Here is a 21,101-nt window from a genome sequence, read left to right on the forward strand (position 1 = left end):
ACTTCGGCACGTTCCTGTGGCATATATTGAAACTGAACAATGTACAGTAAAGACTTTCACCTAGTGCAGAATCTAGTGCATAAAACTTTCCAGTTAACTTAATGGTCATCTTCTGTAGCTCCTCTCCGATGTGATTTAGTTGCTACAAACTGGCGACACCACCTATCATTCCGCGATTTCAGCAGCAAACAATATACCCTCCATCTCATGAAACTTGTATCAAATTTGTTAAAATTTGATGTATCTATATACTAGATAGATAGTGTCTAGATACATCAAAATTTTAACAAATTTAAGACAACTTTCGAGGAGGGAGTATAACATATAATGAAGTTGAAAGATCATGTCAACCGTTTGGATTAATTACTGGCTTTAGCTCGTCAGCAGTCATATGATCAGTCGAACACAGTAAAAAGCAAATGCATGCTAACTTCTCTAGTTGCTAAAGGGTAATTCCATCTGAAAGAGGTGAAATGATCAGTCAAACACAGTAAAGAGCAAATGCATGTTAGCTTCTCTAGTTGCCAAGGGTAATTTCATTTGAGAAAGGTAAAATCTGGGACAACAGAGGATTGCCAAATACACTATACAAAATTCGAAAAGGATGCCCCACTGAACTTGTCATTGTTTAGCTTCCGAAGCTTTCTGTATATCTTCTGTCTAGGATCTGCAAAATGTTCTAGGAAGCTGCTCCCTTCATGTACACTACTTTCCCAGTATGGAGAAAAGGAGGTGTAAATACAACTAGCCCTCTTACTTTTTAGCAGAATACCTGCAGAAATAGAAAGATTGAAGAATGCGGGTTATGGGACCACAAAGTCAGTAAAAATCTATACTACTGAAGAGTAAGGGAGAGCACTTACAGTTTTAGATTTAGTTTGGAAGCACCTTTCAGCCAAGTTGAAGAGCTATGCTGTTTCATGATTTCCTCCGTAGAAGATCCTTTTTCATGTACAAATTTCACAGATTCTGACAGTCTATTCAGAAGATTTACCAGTGCAATGACCTCATTTCGCTGCAGTTGGAACTGAATAATGGAAAAGAAAAGATATTGTTAGATACATTGCCACTGCAAACATCTTAAACTAAATCCAAAGCTAGATTCGGTGTGAAAACAGAGAAGTATTTTTGCTCATGTGAGAGTAAACTTCCATAAATCTGCTTGATTTGCATAGAACAGAGTTATTGAATTGACAAGATTTGTTATGAAAAAACTGTTATCTATGGCTTCTTATAAAGCAAACCATCATATATTCAGAGACATCCGACTCTATTGATGTGTCCGTCCATATTTTAGGGTCTCTCTATTAGTTTTCTGCATCGTCACGTCAAACTTTGATCTTATGACGTCTTGCCCACTCAACTAACCTGGCCCATGTCCAACCCAAACTGGGGGGGAAAAAGAGATCAGAGATGCCCCATAAAGATGTGCATCCCGTTCCCGTACTGAAAGAAGAAAAAAAATCCTTCGTCCCCGTCCCGAGCAGAACTGGCCTACTCTCCTGCTCCGAAGTCCCACTTCACATGCAGTGCCACATCATTTCAATTTTTTGGAACAAATTAAATTAAATATTCATCAGTTCGTACACTCTCCCCTGCACCCCGCCAGCTGCTTGGCCTCCAGCCTGCAGCTTTGCCAATTCATCTCCTCAACACCAAGGCAAAGAAATCGACCAGCATCACTAGCGACCATGCGACTGCCTATTTATTCTCATATTCTTCCACCATCTCCTGATAAGCATGAGAGCGGCGGGTTCCGCAGAAGCACATCTTCCTTGTGCTTCTCATCTCTTTCTTTGTTCAATGTTGGAGACTTTTTCTTCAATGACTGAACATTGAACAGAAAAAGTTCCAATCCCACGAATCGTCTTGCTTCAATGCTGGAGACTTCAATCTGATTCGTGCTACCACGGGATTTTCCTATTAAACTTATTTCTTGGATTTCTTTGCCTTCAAGGATTCACTTTTATTATGTTGGTTAGGTTTTGCTTTTTGCCATCTGCATCATGTTTTTCATTTTGCAGCAATAATTAACGCATGTGGCTGCAGTTCACGGGCATTTGTGCCGTATTTTTTTCCTCTCCAATTTTGTTCCACTACTTCCTTCTGCCCCATGAATCAATGATGTGCTTTCACCCTGTTACTTGCATGTTGCAACTACAGGATGCACTACAGATTGCGTGTATTCAAATAATAAAGGGAACTGGGCGTCAACCAGTTGGCTAGCGCAGCGCGCACAGCCCGACCTGCGTTCAAGCTTCCAGCTCCGTGGTTTGTGCCCCTAGTTTCTCCTTGATTCAAATACCGCACTCGTGTATTCAGATAATAAAAGATGTTGATTTTTGACCAGTCTTGAACAGCAAAACTTCAGGTTAGTTCTTTACTTTATCGCTTGCAGTTTTCATCTCCCATATACTTCCTTGCAACAAATGTTTGCAGCGCTTTTGTGATGTCCTTCTCTACAAATCAGGGGTATCTCAGTTCAATGAATTTTAATGTGTGTTTCAGGTTTGCTACATCGAATGATTTCTTTGGTTGCATTTATGCAGAAACTATCCGACTGAATTTTACTTTTGTGTTGTCTAAGAGTACAGAGTACCATGGCTCAGTATCTGCATCTTTCAATTACTAACTATGCCTATGGCCACAAGATATGAGATTATTTCTTTAGCAAGCAGTTCACTGGCAATTATGTTCTGGTAAGTTTCTTGCACTATTTCTCTATTCCTACTATTCCAGTACTGTTTTACAAAGTGCAATTTTGTTTGACAAACTGCACTTACAGTAATATGACTCAATATACAATTGTTGTTACAGATGGATTTAGTACAATGGCTTGGCATGGAGCAGAGCAATTAGCAGGTGTCATGCCCACTCTTTCACTATTTAGAGTAACTCCTCCGATTCATATTAATGGACTTCAATATGGATGTATCTAGAACTAAAATGTGTCTAGATACATCCATATTAGAGTCAATTAATATGAACCAGAGGGAGTAACTTATTTTATTTCTCAAAGAATTGTCGATCGAGTATTTTAACATTTCTAAAGATAGTTCTCCATTGTTCCTAGCAAGTAGATGGGGCTATTTCCCAAATTAAAGAAAAAAAGGAAAATCCTGCTTTTGTTCTGTGCATATATATTTACAACAAGATTATGTTTCCTCATAGAAAGTGTGCTAACCAGCAACTTAGGATAACATGTGTTATCTTTGTCTGAAATGAATGCCTGATATTTACATAATATTTTCTATATCTAGCATTGAATCTAATGGTACCACAATTCTCGAATCTACTTACTGAAAATTGGTACGGTTTCATTTCATTTGTACTTCAAACTCTAAAAATCATATGTGACATTCATTACAGCAAAAGCACAAGGTGATTAAATATTGCATACACATGTTAGATAACTTCATGTTGCACACCCTTTGAGTTCACCAAATAGAGTTTTTAAAGAAATTTCCGCTGCAACACGTGGGGCATCCTTCTAGTTCCATAAATAATGTAGGCAGCTGACACAGCAAAGCATCATGTGCTGGGCACTTGGGTCATATAAAGGCTGTCGAGCAATGCTCTCACTGGACCATGGACTAACCAAACGTACAGAATCTACCTTATAACGTGTTATGTTGCAATGTGGTAGGAGGTAAAAGCGTAATGAAGCATACCTGTTGATTCAAATGGTTCTCTCCATCCACAGAGAACAAAATCTTCAGTGCAGTTCCAAGACCAAGAACTTGGAGCTTTCCCCATAATCGGCACTTCTCACATCCAACACAGTCCATAATTGCACTAGGAAATAGAACGTTGTGGGGGGTAAGATTTCAAGTTACTGAAATGCATAATATGAACTGAAGAAGAAGGATTAAGGCACACACCTAATATTTCTAAATTGCTTCTGAATCTCCTGCTTTAGCTCGGGACCATTTTCACCTTGCCAGAGTTTCGCTTCATCAAAAGGTAATGGGCATGCAGATCTTAACTTCTGATTATAAAGCAGTTGCTTCACTAAAGATTGTGTTTTCAAGTCCTCTACAGGATTGCCAGTGTTGTACTCAGCCTGTTCAAGGTAATCTGCTGCCTAAAGGATAGCAAATAAAATCATTACTCGCTAGAAGCTTTAGGCCAACACAATTCTACAGCTTAATATTTTTAATCATAAGGTTAGAATTAATAAAGGGAAAAACATGAACCTTTGTCACTGCCCGAAGTACAAACAGGTATGTGAAGTACAGGTTCTGGACACGCTCAGGATACTTCAGAACACGGTCATGCAACAAAGTAAGATTATGTCCCCACTGCAGTCATTTAGAGCAAACTCGTCAAAAACTATAAATATAGTCTATAAACACCAAAATAAAGTGTAGGGTCATGTATATATACTTCGTTAGCAGATTCATCGAGAAGATAACCAGATGCAATGTGTACAGAAATTGAGGAGTGCAATCCCGAAATTAGCTTGTACAATGCCTTCTTCTCCTGGCACATATCTTCTGAAGGATCTGAGAAAATACAAGGCAATTTGAAAAACGCATGTCAGGATAATTATAGCAGACATCTAACTTGTCTAGGGCATGCACATAGACAAGCATTCATGCAATGGTGATGGTAAAGAACATGAGCGGTTGTTTAAAGCAGTGACGGCTTTTCCGCCTTTATCCATTCCCTTACATCTTGGGCAATTTTCTTTGTAGATAGAGTCCCATATTCTTCTAGCTGAATCACCAGTATAACCAGTGTACCGTTCAGGATTTAGTTGAAGATTCACATAAGTCATCTCAGCTGGAACAGGATAAAAGTTTGTTAACCGCAAGACATTTAAGGATGATAAGAAAGAAGAATCAAATGAAGCATGATGTACAAGAATGAGGCTAAAATAATATTACCATTATCCGTCTCATCATCAGCTGTCCATGGATTATCTGTTTCGACCCATCCCTTGAAAACTTTGGTGTCAAGGGTTCTATCAACAGTGGCCTCTGGTTTTCCTTCTTGACATATCATATTTTCTGGAGAAAGGCCACTGTAAGGCTTCTTGAATGGTTCGGGGAATTCATTATCTGGGCACTCACAGACACTGCAGTCCCTAAGCCGACACATTCCATCATCAGGCCAAAACGGGCAGTCACACCACAATTTAGCCTAACAAAAAAACAAAACAGCCCGAAAACTTAGAAAACGAATCATGATTATTAATGGTTGTTTTTAAGGACAACAATAGGGTACAATAAGAGCTAATAATTATAGTAGACAATTTTGTTTATAGCCCATTATGTTGAGTAAGAATTTATTGACAGTTCAGGGCGGTGACACTCTGAAAGATTTTCGTCCCAAAACCTCACAAGGTAGTTTATGCGGAGATACTATGGTTCTCTCTATAAGGTGTTAATTCGTTAGGTAATCTAGTTTAAGAGTAGCGACACCTAACAGCAGTAACATGAAACATATATTTATGGCATCTCCTCTACAACACTATCAGCTGCTCTATCACTTGGCTGAAAGGCCATCAAACCTTAAATTTAGCTACAAATCGCTATGATAATGGAATGCAAGCAGAAAGGGCTTGGAACCATGAGCAGCCCTATGAGAGCCAACAACATTCGCCATATGATTGTCTGTCCTCCAGAACATGACATGTTTCATAAAGTGCTGACTTCCACATGCCCTATCGCTTATGATCCTTAAGCTCGATGTTCCAAGTTTCCAATGAAGCAACCAACAAACTTTTTTCCATATCAGGCCTAACTTATCAAGGCAGTGAAATAACGGCACCACACAAATCATAAATGAAGCACAGTAGCTGAAGCTGAATAGACAAACCATGCAGATGTCACTGGTCTCGCGCATATCCAACTTCACATATAAACCGCCCGAGCATGCATCGGCAAGGATGGCTCCCTAGTTACGGAGCTAATGCTACATCACAGTATCACACAATAATTCTAGCATGTCGACCTGGCCATCACAACTCTGAACATCCTAACATACATTTCGGGCCCATAAGCTAGAGTGACGCATACAAGGCAGTTAAAAAACAGGACAGCGAAATTTCATTACCTTGAAGTATCTGAAGAAGGGGAGAGCGACGAGGTCCTGCAGGATGGGGTTGAGCACCTCCTCGTTGATGGCGTCCACCGTCTCGTAGTCGCAGCAGCAGTCCTCCACCATCCCCGTGTACTTCCTCGCGCCCTGACGAAACACACGCACGCAGACGCAGGCATCACCGCCCGAAAACCCACACCGTCAAATCAAATCAAAACCCCACAGCTCAAGTCGAATCACGAGGACGAACGGCGGGGAGAGACTTACGGGGCAGCCGCAGCCTCCGCCGCGCGAGTAGGGCGAAATGGCCGGGAAGCTGCGGGAGCTGACGGCCACGGCGAGGAGCGCCACGAGGAGGGCCCCCGCGACTGCCGCCCGCCGCCTCGGACGCCGGCGCACGGCGTCAGCGCCGGCGGCGACGGGAGCGGGAGCGGGCTCCTCGGCCATCCCGCGCTGGCGTGGAAGCTTCTAGAAGCGAGATCTGAACGGAACGGAAGAATTCTCCCCGTGTTTCCGGTTGGGGCGATGGCGGTTGGGGGCCGTTTGCTGGGAAATTTGTAGTGCTACTAATACAGGGGCCGGATTAGAAGAATCCGGGTGCGTAATGACGTGCGTGTCGGAACACCGCTTCTGAGCACGAATGGCGGATCGGACGGCGAGGGTAAACCTGTCGACGTGGTGGACGGCCGGATGTGGCCCAATGACGTGTCTGGCGGTTTTCTTTTGTGAGACGCGTCTGGGATTATTGAACCCGTGGGCCGCCTCGGTTTGACCTGCTACACAGCTCGTTGACCGCCTAACACACGGCACGTTAGCCGTTAAGGTACAGGTGCACCCTGCACGTCGCATGGCCGCGTTGCTTCGCGTGGTTAGCAACGTGTGATCATGATCAGATAACCTATCGGATTACTTTTCTCTAAACTCAGTTTTCCCGAGATGTTAGCATAGGCAGGATGTACGTGCGTTCATTTGATGAGCGTCTGTTTGTACTATGTTTCGAAAAAATGGACGTGCTTGAAAAAAAATCAACGGCAGTAAGATTTTTTTTAACCTAAGTCTAGGACGATCAAAAGTGAATCGATTCGGCCCAGTCGCAACATCATGCCAAAAGAGGATCGGTTCGATCCAGTTGCAATAGTCCATGGATCTTAGCATTCGTTGACGGATGCTAGAGCTCCCGCTGGCCTTGTGCCCGTGCTTGCAGTAGTGCAGTGACCCCCTAGCTGACTCCTAGTTGCCGGTTGCGGCACATTATTGTGCCTCTTCGCTCCATCGATTCCCCATATTACATCCTCCTTTTTTTCTCCAAGTTACGGAGAGCATCTCTATTGGCTCAACCTATTTTGGACATTAAATATGTAGATTTTGATCCACATTTAGGTTTTCTGTGGACATGACATAGGCCTCAGTCCTTACTTGGTTCACCTGGGGCGGGGTCAAACCCCGCGGCCAAACCCCAATTGGTTGGCGCTGGCCATTTTTCGTTTTTTTTTTCATTTTACCCAATCTACACAATTTAAAAAGACAACAACAATTTAGTTTACCACCAAATATATTTAAATAGCTTGCAAGCAAATAAATAACATAATTTACAAGAAAAAATGAAAGGAGATGACTACTGATTTCCTATGTGAGTCCATAATGCACATGCATGGAGGAACTCCTCAAACTATGTTGCCCTGCACTTAGCTCAATTAATTCACCCTGAAATTGCCACCCGCCATTGTAGATGCTATTATCACGCACATCCTCAACAATTATGTTGTGCATGACCACACAAGTAGCCATCACATCTAACGTGGTTTCAGCGCTCCAAGTTCTAGCAGGGAACTAGTCCACTGAGATTGGAGCACACCAAGCTAGCTCCTCAACATCCTTTGTGATTTCCTAGCCCATGACTCAATATGATTGATATTCAATATGATTGATATGATACTCATTCTAACAAGTTGCAACTTCATTTTGGAAGCTCATCTCCAAAAGAATTCCGAGGTTAAACATGGTTAGTGTGAAGCGATTTGAGGATGGGTGACCGGTGGGGAAGTTGATCCCAAGTGTACATGAGCGATGACAAAGTGCGCATAAAAGACTACTGTTGATCTATGGGGCTAGTATAGAGATCCTAGAGAGCTACTAGGGGTAACATGCCCGACATGGAGTATCGGGTTGTTACATCATTCCTACAACTTTCTTGTTCTTTGGCAAACCTACACTTTTTCTCTTCTTCAGGAGTACAAAATATTTTCATAATTGTAGCCTAGTCCGAAATAATTGTAGCCTAGTAGGGATGGATGCCATCAGACAGATAATACCCTTTGTTGTATGCATGGTAGTTTATTTCATAGTGAACCTGAAAGGACACGGATGTCGCCTAGAGGGGGTGTGAATAGGCGGTTTAAAACTTTTACGAGATGGGCTTAACAAATGCGAAATAAAACTAGCGTTTACTTTGTCAAGCCCAAAACCTATATACTATGGTTCACCTATGTGCACCAACAACTTATGCTAAGCAATGGTTTGTGCACCAACAACTTATGCTAAGCAATACAAGGAACTATGTGATAGCAAGATATATAACTTCAAGCACGATGGCTATCACAAGATAAAGTGCATAAGTAAAGAGCTCGGGTATAGAGATAACTGAGGCACGCGGGAGATGATAATTTATCCCGAAGTTCACACTCTTGCGATTGCTAATCTCCGTTGGAGAGGTGCGGTGGCTTAGTGCTCCCGAACGCCACAAGAGGCTCCCTTGAGGTGTGGTTGCTCGATGCACACCAACGCCACAAAGGCCTCACCCCAAGATGCGGTACTCACACCACACACCGAACGCCACGAAGGCGCCTCACCTTATTCTCCGGTGACCCTCGCCACAAAGGCCTAGGTCACGGTTCCACTAAGGGATTTCCTTCGAGGCGGAAACCGGGCCTTACACAAAGGTTGGGGCACACTTCCACAACTTAATTGGAGGCTCCCAACAAATCGCCACAAAGGCCTAGAATCCGTCTAGGGTTCCAAGAACCCAAGAGTAACAACCTTCTAGCTTTCACCACCACGAATCACCGTGGATAACTAAAACCGATGCACCAAATGCAATGTCAAGAACACCACAAAGATGCTCAAGTCCTTCTCTCTTAAATTACAACAAAGCTACAAAAGCTACTGGGGGAATAAGTGAGGAAGAACAAAGAGGAGAACACAAAATTCTCCAAGATCTAGATCCCAAAGATTCACTCACAAAGAGATGATATGGTTTGGTCAAAGTGTGGATCTAGATCTCCTCTCTCTTTTCCCTCAAAAGGGGGCAAGAATCATGGAGGGATAGAGAGATAGGGCAAGCTTATCAAGATCAACAATGGAGGAGAGAGAGAGTGGAAGAAGCACCAGCCCAAGGAGGAAGAAGGGGGGTATTTATACCCCCCAAGAAAATCGAGCCGTTGGGACAACTCGAGGGCCGGATTATCCGGTGTAAGTTAGGGCTGGATAATCCGGCCCCCCTGAAATATCCGGCCCTGGGAAAATCCGGGCAAAAGTCCGGCCAAAAATCCGGCCCCTATCCAGGGTATCACTGAGCCACTTCGCCAAAAGTCCTTAGCCGATTTTCAGGGGCTGGATATTTTGCAAATATCCGGCACGGAAAATCCGGCATGGTGATATAGACATGCTACCTTGTAAAATCCAAAACTTAAGATTGGTAGCTCCGAATAGAGTGAAACCAATCTTGTTGAAAATATGGAAACTAGTGGGGGTGATTTTCTATTATATTTAGAGGTGCAACACCTCAACATGAGAAACCGAGAAAATCACCAAACTCGAAAATGCAACAAGTGATCTATGAGAAATCCGTTTTCGATGAACTAGAGCTTGTCATGAGAATAAGCACAAGCTCTAAAACATCACATGGATAAGATCCAAATAACAACCAAGAAAGATGATGCAAGGATGCAAAGGTTTGAGCTCTCTCCGAACGATACGATCGAGTTACTCACTCGAGAGCCCTTTTGATAGTACGACAACTAAACTAAAAACCGGTCTCCAACTATACTATGAGACCGGTGAGAAAGAAACCATATCAAGAGCAAACCTTATACATGCGCATTCCACTTGAGCTCGATGATGATGATCTTGACCTCAACAAGATGGAACGCCTTTCTTGATTGTGCTTGCTTGACGAAGTCTTGTGGATTGCTCCCCCATAATCCACCATGGGAGAGCTTCTTCTTCGGCGCATCTTCACATATCCATGATCACCATATGGATGGCAAGAGTCAAGCAAAGGATCTCTTCGAGATGGCTCATCTTGAACTTGCACTTCATTTCTTCATGACAAGCTTCAAGCTTATGATCTCTTCGAGTTGGCTCATCTTGAACTTGCACTTCATTTCTTCATGGCAAGCTTCAAGCATATGATCTCTTCAAGTTGGCTCATCTTGAACTTGCACTTCATTTCCTTGATGTCTTGAAGTTAACCTTGAGAGCTCACTTCATCTTCATCTTCAAGACATACTTGACACTTGATCTTCTTCATTTGCTTCTTATTGCAATCTTGAAGCCAACATATGGTTCAAGCATTGCCTATGAACAACTCCTACAAATATAACTCAATGCAAACATTAGTCCATAGGGATTATCATTAATTACCAAAACCACACATGGGGGCGCCATGCACTTTCAGAACCTCTAGAGAATTGCCTTTTGCACGCTTAGAGAATATTGACAATGTACCGATAAAATTGTCGTAGAAAATTCAATCAAGTTTCTATACATCTACGTACAACATGAGATAATGGTCATACAATGGTGACTGTCAATGTCTATGCCGGAGAAGGTCAATAGGTGCATAATATAAACCGAGTTCATACTTCAAATTTGGCCACACAAATGGCCGAGCTGGTCCTAGATGATGCAGTTGGCAGGCGGGTCTGAACCGAAGGTCGACAAAGTGGACCTAGGCAAAGACACAAGACGGTAGCAGGGTTGGTTAGTGGGCGCGAGATTGTTCGGTGGTGGCAAGTGCCTATAACAACGCCGACAAAAGGACTGGCCTTCGACAAGAACCGCCCAAAGCGGACGACACTGTCAAAGGGGGCGAACAACGCTAGCGATGGTGTTGAGACCGAGCGGGAGAGGGTTGATTGCGGGTGGAGTGGCTTGGCTGCCACTGACAAGCGAACCCAGGAAGGAAAAAAGAGGACGCGCGAACACGGACGATGTCTATGTGACTGTATTTCTAGCCTAAATTTAAGCTCGAAATGAATCGCTGCGGATAGACCCACGGTGCTCGGTCCATTAAAATCGCGCCGCTTGGGCCATGCCCACTGTCCATGATTAGACATCCTAGATTTGGTTGGGTAAGGCCGCTGCGAGATGCCCTATATACTAGGCCATGGTTATTTGGAGACTCGAGAGAAAGGCTGGAAGAGGGAGCGAGGAGGGGTCCTATTTGACGCGTTTAGCGCCAGCCACAAAACCAACGCCCGTAGGATAGCAACATGGGCCGGCCCAGCAACATCGTCTTGTTTTTCACCTCCTCAGTCGTCTTCTTCCTCGCTCCCACCACCCGATTCTAGTTGACTTCCTTAACCCCTGCCACAAGCGCCGACCAAACCGCTTGCTGCCGCCACCCGCGTCTGAACCCGCTCCCGTGGAGCCTCGCAGCACCGCCCTCTACCCGCTGCCCACCGCCGATCTGCCACCACCCCGGACCTCCCTCTAAACCTACCGATCTCCCCCAACTTCGGCGAATACCTGCACCCGAAACCCTAAAAACCAGCGCCGACGACTCCCCGCACCCGAAACCCTAAGTTTCCTTCCTCTCCTCACCGGCGACACCACTGCTAGCCGCGTTGTCCCCGTCATCAGCGAGAACTCTCGTGCGGTTACCTTCCTTATCTCCGGTCCCCAATTTTCTTCTTCCTTGTGGATGTTCTTCCTCCCGACGGCTTCCTAACAGGCCTGGCCCACTTATCCGTGTTGTACATCAGAAGGTGCGCGTCGGGCCGCTAATGTGCGCAGCGGGCGTCAAATAGGAAACACCGGCAGCATACAGGGAGGGACATTGTATTCTGGTGGGTTGGACCTTCAATGCATAGGGGTTAATAATTTTGGCAAAGAAACTGGGCAGGCCCTGGCCCATTCGGGCCAACGGAGCTCCGCCAGTGCCAGTTTCCTCTCTCCCTTGCCCAAATCGCCACAGCCAAGCACTCCGCCGGCTCGCCGCTGAGCCGCTGAGGGAGATTAATGTTGGCTCGACGCCGAGATCGCCAAATCCTGACGCAAGCATCCATTTCTCCTTACAGATTGGTATCCTGATGTTCGTAAATTTTGAACCCTTGATCTGGTTTTGCAGGTTCTGTAGCATACTGCCATGGCGGTCATGCTTGGGCTCCTCTTCCTCGGCGCGACAAGGCTCGGGATGCCTTCGCGCACTACGGCGTACGCGTGCGTGCCGGTGCTCGAATGTGCCGCCGCTCGCCGCGCTGCCGCCATGAGCAGCACTGTCGCATCTCATGCGTGTGATGTGGCCTGTGGGCTGTGGCTATGGCTCCTCTTCAGATTGGTGTTAGTGCCAGTCCTCTCCTCTCTTTACTGGTTCATGTTCCTTTCATGTTTGGCTGGTTGCTGCAGGACTAAGACCTAGCTAGATAATCAAGTTCAGAATGAGTATTTCGTATCCTAGGGTAGTTCCCCACCAATCTATCTGTGCGCCTAATTCTGAACCTATCAGCTTAGCATGGTGAGTGATCATGATAATTGTAGTATCGTCCATTCTTACTTTTCCTAGTGCGCATACTATCCGGATTAATGGTTCTATGGTTGATACACCTGACCATATTTTGCGTAAGGAATCATGTAACACTTAATCCTGCTAGGATCTGAAAGCGGCCATAGTTTCTAACTTTACCAAATCGCCTAATTGATTCAAGTTTTATTTTGGGTATTAGTGCTCTTTAGTACCAAAAGTGTGTATGACATTTCTTGTTTTAGTAGTATCCTGCCACTGATCCGAGTCGTGGAGATTTTCCTGTTTTGGAATAATTCAGTCAGCTGCCACAGTTCATAGTTCACAACGTACTGTTTCTTAAAACAGTTTTTCATTCTCAACTCATCTAAAAGAAGGCTACATTCCAAAGATCTGTGCATTGCAGGGTTTTCTTTCATGAAAGTTTATATTATGAATGGTCTACAAGTACCTTTTGTCAACACCAAGGCAAAGAAGGTAAACTGAATGTACTGGCACTGCATTACATATGGATATATAACTGATTGTTTTACAAAAACATAAATAAGGTGTGAATTAGGCTCAATCATAGTTTACTACATCTAGAACTATAATGCAGAAAGGAAGACATAGGCATGCCAATACCTGTAGAAATTAAAGCATTTCTTGACAGGGTAAACTCATGCTTGTAGCGCATAATGGGTTCTATAATCTGGATATTTTTTTAAATATATAATTACCCCCCTGGACCTTCGGGCATACCCGACAGCAAACTATAGCATGACCAACAAATTCACAGCTGAAAGCTGGAACTCCAACCCAAAACCTCTCGTCTATAAACCTACCTTATTTAAGACTAAGGCAGCATCCAGTGGCGTTTCTCTTGGCATTTCCCCTTACTGGTTCTGTCGTTCCCCCTGTGGCTTCTGTAACCATCATTCCTGGCCTCAGCTGCATCTTCACTGTCAATGATGAGCTGCGTAGTCGCGCTTCCAGTTCATGAATTGGGGCCCGCAGAGACAGGTGCGGGTGGCTATGAGATTGATGGCCTTTTGTTTTTGCGAAAACGCAAAAGCCTTGCGTTTCGATGCATTGATAGAAAAAGAAGGTTCATATGTACATGTCCAAGAGAGGACCACGCCACGCCATACAACTCAACCCAAAAGACCTAATCTAGGGGAGAAGTTGGCGAAGCCCCCGGGCACCCGCGTCCGCCCACTATCGCGCTTCAGCCTTGATGTCGCCTAGTAAGGAGGTCACCGAGGGACGCGCGTTGTCGAAGACCGCAGCGTTCCTGTGCTTCTAGATCCACCACGCCGTAAGCATGATGAGCGACGATGTACCTTTACGCAACTGCCGAGGGGCGGTCTGCACCACCAGCGACCACCACTCCGTGAAGTCACCCTCACCCGTGGCCATTACGGCCATTACGGCGCTTCTTTTTTCTCAGTCCTCACTGCTCGTGGACAGAATCCCTTGACATCTCGACGAGGCGGCAACCCCTCCTAGGGCCTTGTTTGGCTCTAGAGTGTTCTGGGGATTGGTGGGTGAAACCTCTGCCATCACCCAATCCCCACAAAACTCCATCCCTAATCCACTAGGTAGGGGTAGAATATTAGGGATTGAAAAAAATACACTAAAATTCTGGGAAAAGTGGGGATAAGCAGGGATTAAACTCGCTCATACTCTACCACCAAACATGCGTTTAGAATAAGAGTAGTTGTGTATGATGAGGGGCCCTGGGAGGTTTCCGAAGTTACCTCCTACTCACACAAGTCCTCAGAACACTGTCTTCAATCCGCTCAACCTGAATGTTAAAGCACTGAAGCCATAAATTAAGATGTGCTGCTACGTCCTGCGAGCGATGGAACAGTATATGCAACAGGTCAAGATCCAAGGTAATTTACATAGATGAGAGCTCCTCCCTCTTAAAAATGTATTAGAGCCTCTCCAACCAGTTTTATCGGACTCCTCTTCCAGCTCCATACTCTAATGCTCTACAGGCAGGCGAAAGTCGAGGGAAGGCATCACCTGCAATAGAATTGTGAGGTCGATGTGGTCTACCTGTGATCAAGCTGAAGGAAGGCATTTCCTAATAAGCTTATCCATGCAGTATCAATTTGCCCATATATGAGCAACACCATACACAACCATACAGAAAGAACAAAAAACATATAAGCCGAAGCTATACTTCCAAAATTGTTACTACGTATTATAAGAGTTGAGCAAGCCCTAAATGTGGGATTTAAATGCCCCAGTAGACCTCATGAGCCATTAAGCCTGAATGGGCATGCTCAGTAAGGACCAGCTAGGTTCTAGGTTGGTACTGTACCCAAATTCTTGATAGCCCAGCCGTACCAATACCGGCAGACGTACTATGATGCCATAACTACACCAGTACTATAAAATTATAATGACACTATTTTCGAGAAAACCCAAAAGACTTTTGTGTTTCATTTCATTGTAATAATACTATTGCAATATTGCAGACCCACCACCAACCATTGCAACAATCAGCTTAAGATGGACAAGCTTTAACCTTAATCTTCAATCCCTGTTCCTCCAAGAAAATAGAGCTACACAGCCTTCCAGCCATGCATTCTACAAGAACGAGTAGAGATGAAGTCACAATACATTTCTTTTCCATTGCTCTGATCGTGCTGCAGCTGATTCTGTTGCAGATCTTCTCGGCCTCTTCTGCCCACTCATGCACCGAGCAGGAGAAGCACTACCTTCTCCAGTTTCTTGACGGGCTATCTCAAGACGGTGGCCTCGCCGTGTCATGGCGAAACGGCACGGACTGCTGCAAATGGGAAGGCGTCACCTGCAACGGAGACGGGGCCATCATTGAAGTCTCCCTGGCCTCTAGAGGACTTGAAGGGTGCATCTCGCCTTACCTCGCCGGTCTCACCAGCCTGTTACGTGTCAACCTCTCACACAACTTGTTCTCCGGTGGCCTTCCGCTGGAGCTCGTGTACTCCAGCAGCATCATTGTCCTCGATGTCAGCTTCAGCAGGCTTAATGGGGTGCTGCACGAGCTGCCATCTTCGGTCACCTCGGCCCGGCCTCTACAGGTACTCAACATCTCAAGCAACCAACTGACTGCAGAATTTCCATCATCCACATGGAATGTGATGCGGAATTTAGTTGTGCTCAATGCCAGCAACAACAGCTTCACTGGGCGCATACCACCTTCTCTCTGCCTCTCGTCGTCTTTGGCCATGCTTGACCTTTGTTACAACCAATTGAGTGGCTCTGTTCCTGCTGCACTTGGTAATTGCTCCAACCTCAAAGTGCTCCAGGTTGGGAACAACAAGCTAAGTGGGATCCTCCCTGCTGAACTCTTCCATGCTACTTCCCTGGAGCACCTCTCTTTTCCAAACGATGGCTTACAAGGAGAACTTGATGGAGAGAATATAGTAAAACTCAGTAATCTGGTTACTCTCGACCTAGGAGGGAACAAATTCAGTGGCAAGATCCCAGGCACCATAGGTCAGCTAAAGAAGCTAGAGGAGCTCTATTTGGGTAGCAATAACATGTCCGGGGAGCTGCCATCAAGTCTGAGTAACTGCACCAATCTTATAATCATTGATCTGATGATTAACAGCATCAGCGGAGATCTAGGGAGGGTAAACTTCTCTACCCTGCACAGTCTAAAACATTTAGATCTTATGAGAAATAACTTCACTGGCATGGTTCCAGAAAGCATTTACTCATGCAGCAATTTGATTGCACTGCGGCTGTCGTTAAACCATCTCCATGGCGAGATCTCACCAAGAATAGGGAACCTGCATCTTTCGTACCTATCACTTGCTAGAAACCCTTTTACAAATATTATGAAAGCTTTTCATGTCTTTAAGAGCTTCAGGAACATCACCACCCTGATTCTTGCCCAGAACTTCATGAATGAGGCTATGCCACAAGATGAAACCATACATAGTTTTCAGAATCTTCAATATATCAACATGGCTGACAGCTCATTAACTGGAAATTTACCAGTTTGGTTATCGAAGCTCAGAAATTTGAAGATACTAAGGTTATCCAACAATCGACTCAGCGGACCAATGCCAAGCTGGATCAACTGCCTAAATAGCCTCTTCTATCTGGATGTATCGAATAACAGCTTTACTGGGAAAATCCCCATCACCTTGATGGAGATCTCAGTGCTAACATCAGATAAGACATCAACTTATTTGGATCCAGGACACCTTGAACTACCTGTTTTTCGGGGGAACCTATCGCGCCAATACCATGTTCTTACGGCTTTCCCTAAGTTCTTGAATCTAAGTACCAACAACTTCACAGGTGTGATTCCACCGGAGATTGGTCAATTGAAGGTGCTGTCTCAAGTTGATTTCAGCTGCAACAGATTATATGGAGATATTCCGCCGTCTATCTGCAACCTCACGAAGCTGGAGGTGCTAGATTTGTCTGATAACTATCTGACAGGTGAAATCCCAGCAACATTGGGGAATCTTCACTTCCTTTCCGCATTCAACATTTCTAACAATGACCTAGAAGGGCCTGTTCCAACAGGAGGCCAGCTGAGTACATTTCCAGAATCTAGTTTTGATGGGAATCCAAAACTGTGTGGCGCTATGCTTATTCACCATTGTAGCTCAGTCGGTGCAGATCCTGTCTGTGTTATCTCCACAAAACAACACAGCAACAAGATCATCATTTTTATTGCCTATGGTTTGTTCTTTGGAGTAGGGGTGTTATATGACCAGTTAGTGTTTTTTAGGTATGTCGGCTAAGCCCACTTCAATTGTAATTTCTTCTAGTATTCAATGTAGGCAAAGAAGGCAATAAAAAGTCATTATATTTGCCGGTCAGAAGTGTTTATACAATTGTTATAAATTACAGCAGATAGATATAGATGTCAACAACCTGAATAAACATCCTTAGCGTGACTGATACAATTAGGATTACAAACCAAAATATCACCATGTTTGGTTAAACAAACTTATGCGGTAGTTTAACCCGCCTCCTGTAGATCAACAGCCTCCAGCAGAGCCACATGCAAAGAAAATGATACCACAGCTCTTTTGTTAGAGCCTCCGCAGACTGGTCCCACCACTGGAGCTCCATTTTAGCGACGGCACGCGCGGTGGGAATTGGACGATTCCGCCGGAGAACTACTGGGCGCCGGTGGACATCAACACGTCGTGCATGGTGGTCCTCAACTCGGCGCTCATGGCGTCGCCGTTGAACAAGACGTCGATCATATGGAACTATATGCAGCAGGACATGCATGTTCTCTATGATCTTGACAACCAGGAGGTCTCATTCCAGCCCGCGGACTGCAGCTCCATCCGATGATCCATCCACTTTCGACTATAGCTGTACTTGAATATGCTACTGCATATATAACTATTCTGCTCACATGTAACTTGAGAATATTTTACTACATTCCCACTGCTATAAAAACATTATTACTTCTAAGAAATGCAGAAGGATTAGAAGGACCTTGCGCGCTTTGCTGCGCAGTTCTTTGTTATTCTAATTTGATTTTTCTACGCCGTTTCTGTTGTACTCCCCCGTCCCGGTTTAACAGACACGCACGTAGTTTAAGAAATTGCTCTAACCATTATTTTAGTCAATAAAATATGAAATATATGTCACAAAAATTATGTCGTTGGATTTTTTTCCATACAAATCTAATGATATAGATTTTGTAGACATAAAATATATATTTTGTTGACAAAATCAATGGTCAAAGTTTATCTTAAACTGCGTGTGTGCCTGTTAAACCGATAGTATATCTTAACTATTCCTCTTAAAAAATTATTGATGCCTTTCACTGCTCATTCATGTTTAATGGTATGGAACATGATCTAGTTGATTCACGAGACACGAGGAGTTGTTAAGTAAGAACCCGTAAAAACAAACTTATTGACGAAGTACTAATAATGAAATCAAACAAATATCAAGAGTACTCTAAGGATGTCACGCACACAATTCTGATAAAGCTCGACCTCCCAAACGAAATACTGAAGCTCCTGAACTCCCAGGAAAAACACGAAGCGTGGCTTTATCATGTTTATAGGAAGTAGTTCAGATAAAAAGGTAGAACTGTAAAAGAAAGGGTGTTAATGTCTCCAGCGGATTGTGCTCGCCTCACCACATCATTGTTGCTTCACTCAAAGCAAATTATCTACCTAAATATAGGAAAATGTGTGAAGGCAACCAATCATCGAGCATTTCAGTACTTGCACAACTTCCCTGGGCAAACCACACTGATGACCAATGAGGCAAAAATTGGTAACAAGCGAACAAGAAAAAGTACTAGAATTTTTGCACATGCATGCATTTATTATAGCAGCGTCAATGTGCGCGAATGGAGCGGGCCATTTTGGTTGTTTCTCTCCGCGCGCTAGAACAGGCTCGACGGTCATGGATCCGGTCATGCAGATCATGCCTGAACTCTTGGAGTCATGTGGTGACGCTTCCTTCCGTCGACGAAGTGAGGTCCGACTCGCACGAGATCTCGGATGCGGCTTCTTCGGTGAGTTAGGCACTTAGCTTTTAGATGAGTGGTATTGTTGACGCTGATGTCTCTCTTTCGCCCGATTCCGCCAGGCAGGTGGTTCCTATTGCTGTTGAGGTTGGTAAGTCTAGACTTTCCGCAACGGTGTCCGGAGCTATCGTCGCTAGAAAGGTTTGTGATTTTTCGCCACCTTGGTGGTTGCCTGTCCTGGATCCGCAGTGGTTTGATGGGTGCCTCCACTATCATAGCTTGTTTTTGTCGGCACAGTGTTGGTGTGTCATCTTCGGAGTGTTTGTTCGTGTTGTTTTGTCGGCACGGTGTTTACTCAAAGTTTTCTTGGAATTCGGTGCTTGTGTCAGAAAATTAAGCTCAGTGTTGGTAATGAGCTTCCAATTGAATGTTGCAGTACCTTGTTTTGTGTTACGAATCTTGAGTGAAATGCCAGACATGAGCACATATAATCACATGGAAATTACATCTACAAGATTATAAAAGGATCGATGGAACAACAGAGCTCTTGCCTGCTGTGGTTTTCAGGTCGTAGCTGTAACAAGGAGCGTCTCCCAGGTCTATCGTGTGAAAGAATTTTTTATATACTAGCAAAGGTAGGCGCGGTGGCACGACGCGCCCTAGTTGTGGCCAATAAATAAATAAAAATTGTAAGCGTGATTGGTTATTTTGGAACTCCTGTAACATGTTTCATTAGCTGGTAGAGTTGGGAAAGATGGTATAAATTCCGTGAGATGCTATGAGCATATTTTTTATAGCAAGACCGTGGTATAATATGCATATAGCTTGAAATAGTTGCAGAGCTGACTGTGAAAACTTTAGAGATGGAAACTGAGGGATGACATGGAAGCACATAGTAGATGGTTCATATAATGAACATGGTTCACCAAGACAGCCCGATTAACATAATTCAAAGTTCTAGTGGTGGTAATGCAGTCTGATATAACATTCGCAACACCTTGCTGCTCAACCATGATGCTTATCCTGGTATGGCGCGGGGAGCAAAAGCTAATAACTTCACCGGCACGCAGCAACATATTGATATTTAGAAGACAAAATCAAATAGAATATATCAACATGAGTTGCAACCCATTGCTTCGATGAAGTGGCTCACGGGATGTGTCCGATTTCTTAGATATATGATATACATTTAAGATTTCTGCAATTATTCTGTGTATAAGAGAACCACTTGTTTTCTGAAAAAAAAATTAGTTCACTTTTTCCTATAACAAACTGTTAGAGAACATATGACCACAACATCTCTGACACATGTTGTTAGAAGTAAAGTTGGCTTTTCACCCTACTCCGACGTCCAAACCATAGTATATTGTATATTGTACCTTCATTGAGGAAAAAGTTCAGAGGTACACCGCATCTGAACTTAAACAACTTCATTCAGTCAAACAACCAGTTCTTAAATCTGTAGCATCTAATTCGAACAAACAAAGTGCTTCAACAATCTCCACAAGAAAGCAACACTGAAACTTCTCACATAATTGACCGAGTTCTGATACATATTGACTATATTTATCAGCTAAAGCGACACCCTGCACATATCAACCTAGCTGCAGTATAATCATTGTGTGATAACACACTCGCTAGCATCTACAACTAAGACTAAGCAGCTTATTTCAGATTCAGTTGCCCAAGAAATTTATGCACCAAGGTCCAGATAGAAAAGCTGCTTAGTCTTAGTTATTGAGCAATTACAAATGGGGGTAGCAAACTAAAGACCAAGAAATCTCACCAATGCCAGCACATGGAACACACGTGCAAATGGTCTCTGATGACGGCAATAGCAAGGCCAGCCGACAGTATGTCCCAGTCTCCTTTTAT

General features: G+C 44.1%; 1 protein-coding gene and 1 pseudogene across 1 annotated transcript; one reads left to right on the forward strand and one right to left on the reverse strand.

The window, feature by feature from the left end:
• Nucleotides 1-474: 474 nt before the first annotated feature.
• LOC124697345 (endoplasmic reticulum oxidoreductin-1-like) lies at nt 475-6,894 on the reverse strand. Its single transcript, XM_047229951.1, has 11 exons — nt 6,619-6,894; nt 6,313-6,513; nt 6,061-6,192; nt 4,890-5,145; nt 4,675-4,785; nt 4,387-4,505; nt 4,197-4,301; nt 3,882-4,084; nt 3,672-3,795; nt 864-1,027; nt 475-772 (listed from the first exon to the last, which is right to left on the reverse strand). Exons 1-11 carry the CDS (start codon nt 6,892-6,894, stop codon nt 754-756), a joined length of 1,710 nt encoding a protein of 569 aa, XP_047085907.1. The 3' UTR covers nt 475-753.
• Nucleotides 6,895-13,154: 6,260 nt separating this feature from the next.
• On the forward strand, nt 13,155-17,540 carry LOC124700457 (annotated as a pseudogene).
• Nucleotides 17,541-21,101: the final 3,561 nt, after the last annotated feature.

This window comes from Lolium rigidum, chromosome 3, assembly GCF_022539505.1.
Source record: "Lolium rigidum isolate FL_2022 chromosome 3, APGP_CSIRO_Lrig_0.1, whole genome shotgun sequence".
Lineage (NCBI taxonomy): Eukaryota > Viridiplantae > Streptophyta > Magnoliopsida > Poales > Poaceae > Lolium > Lolium rigidum.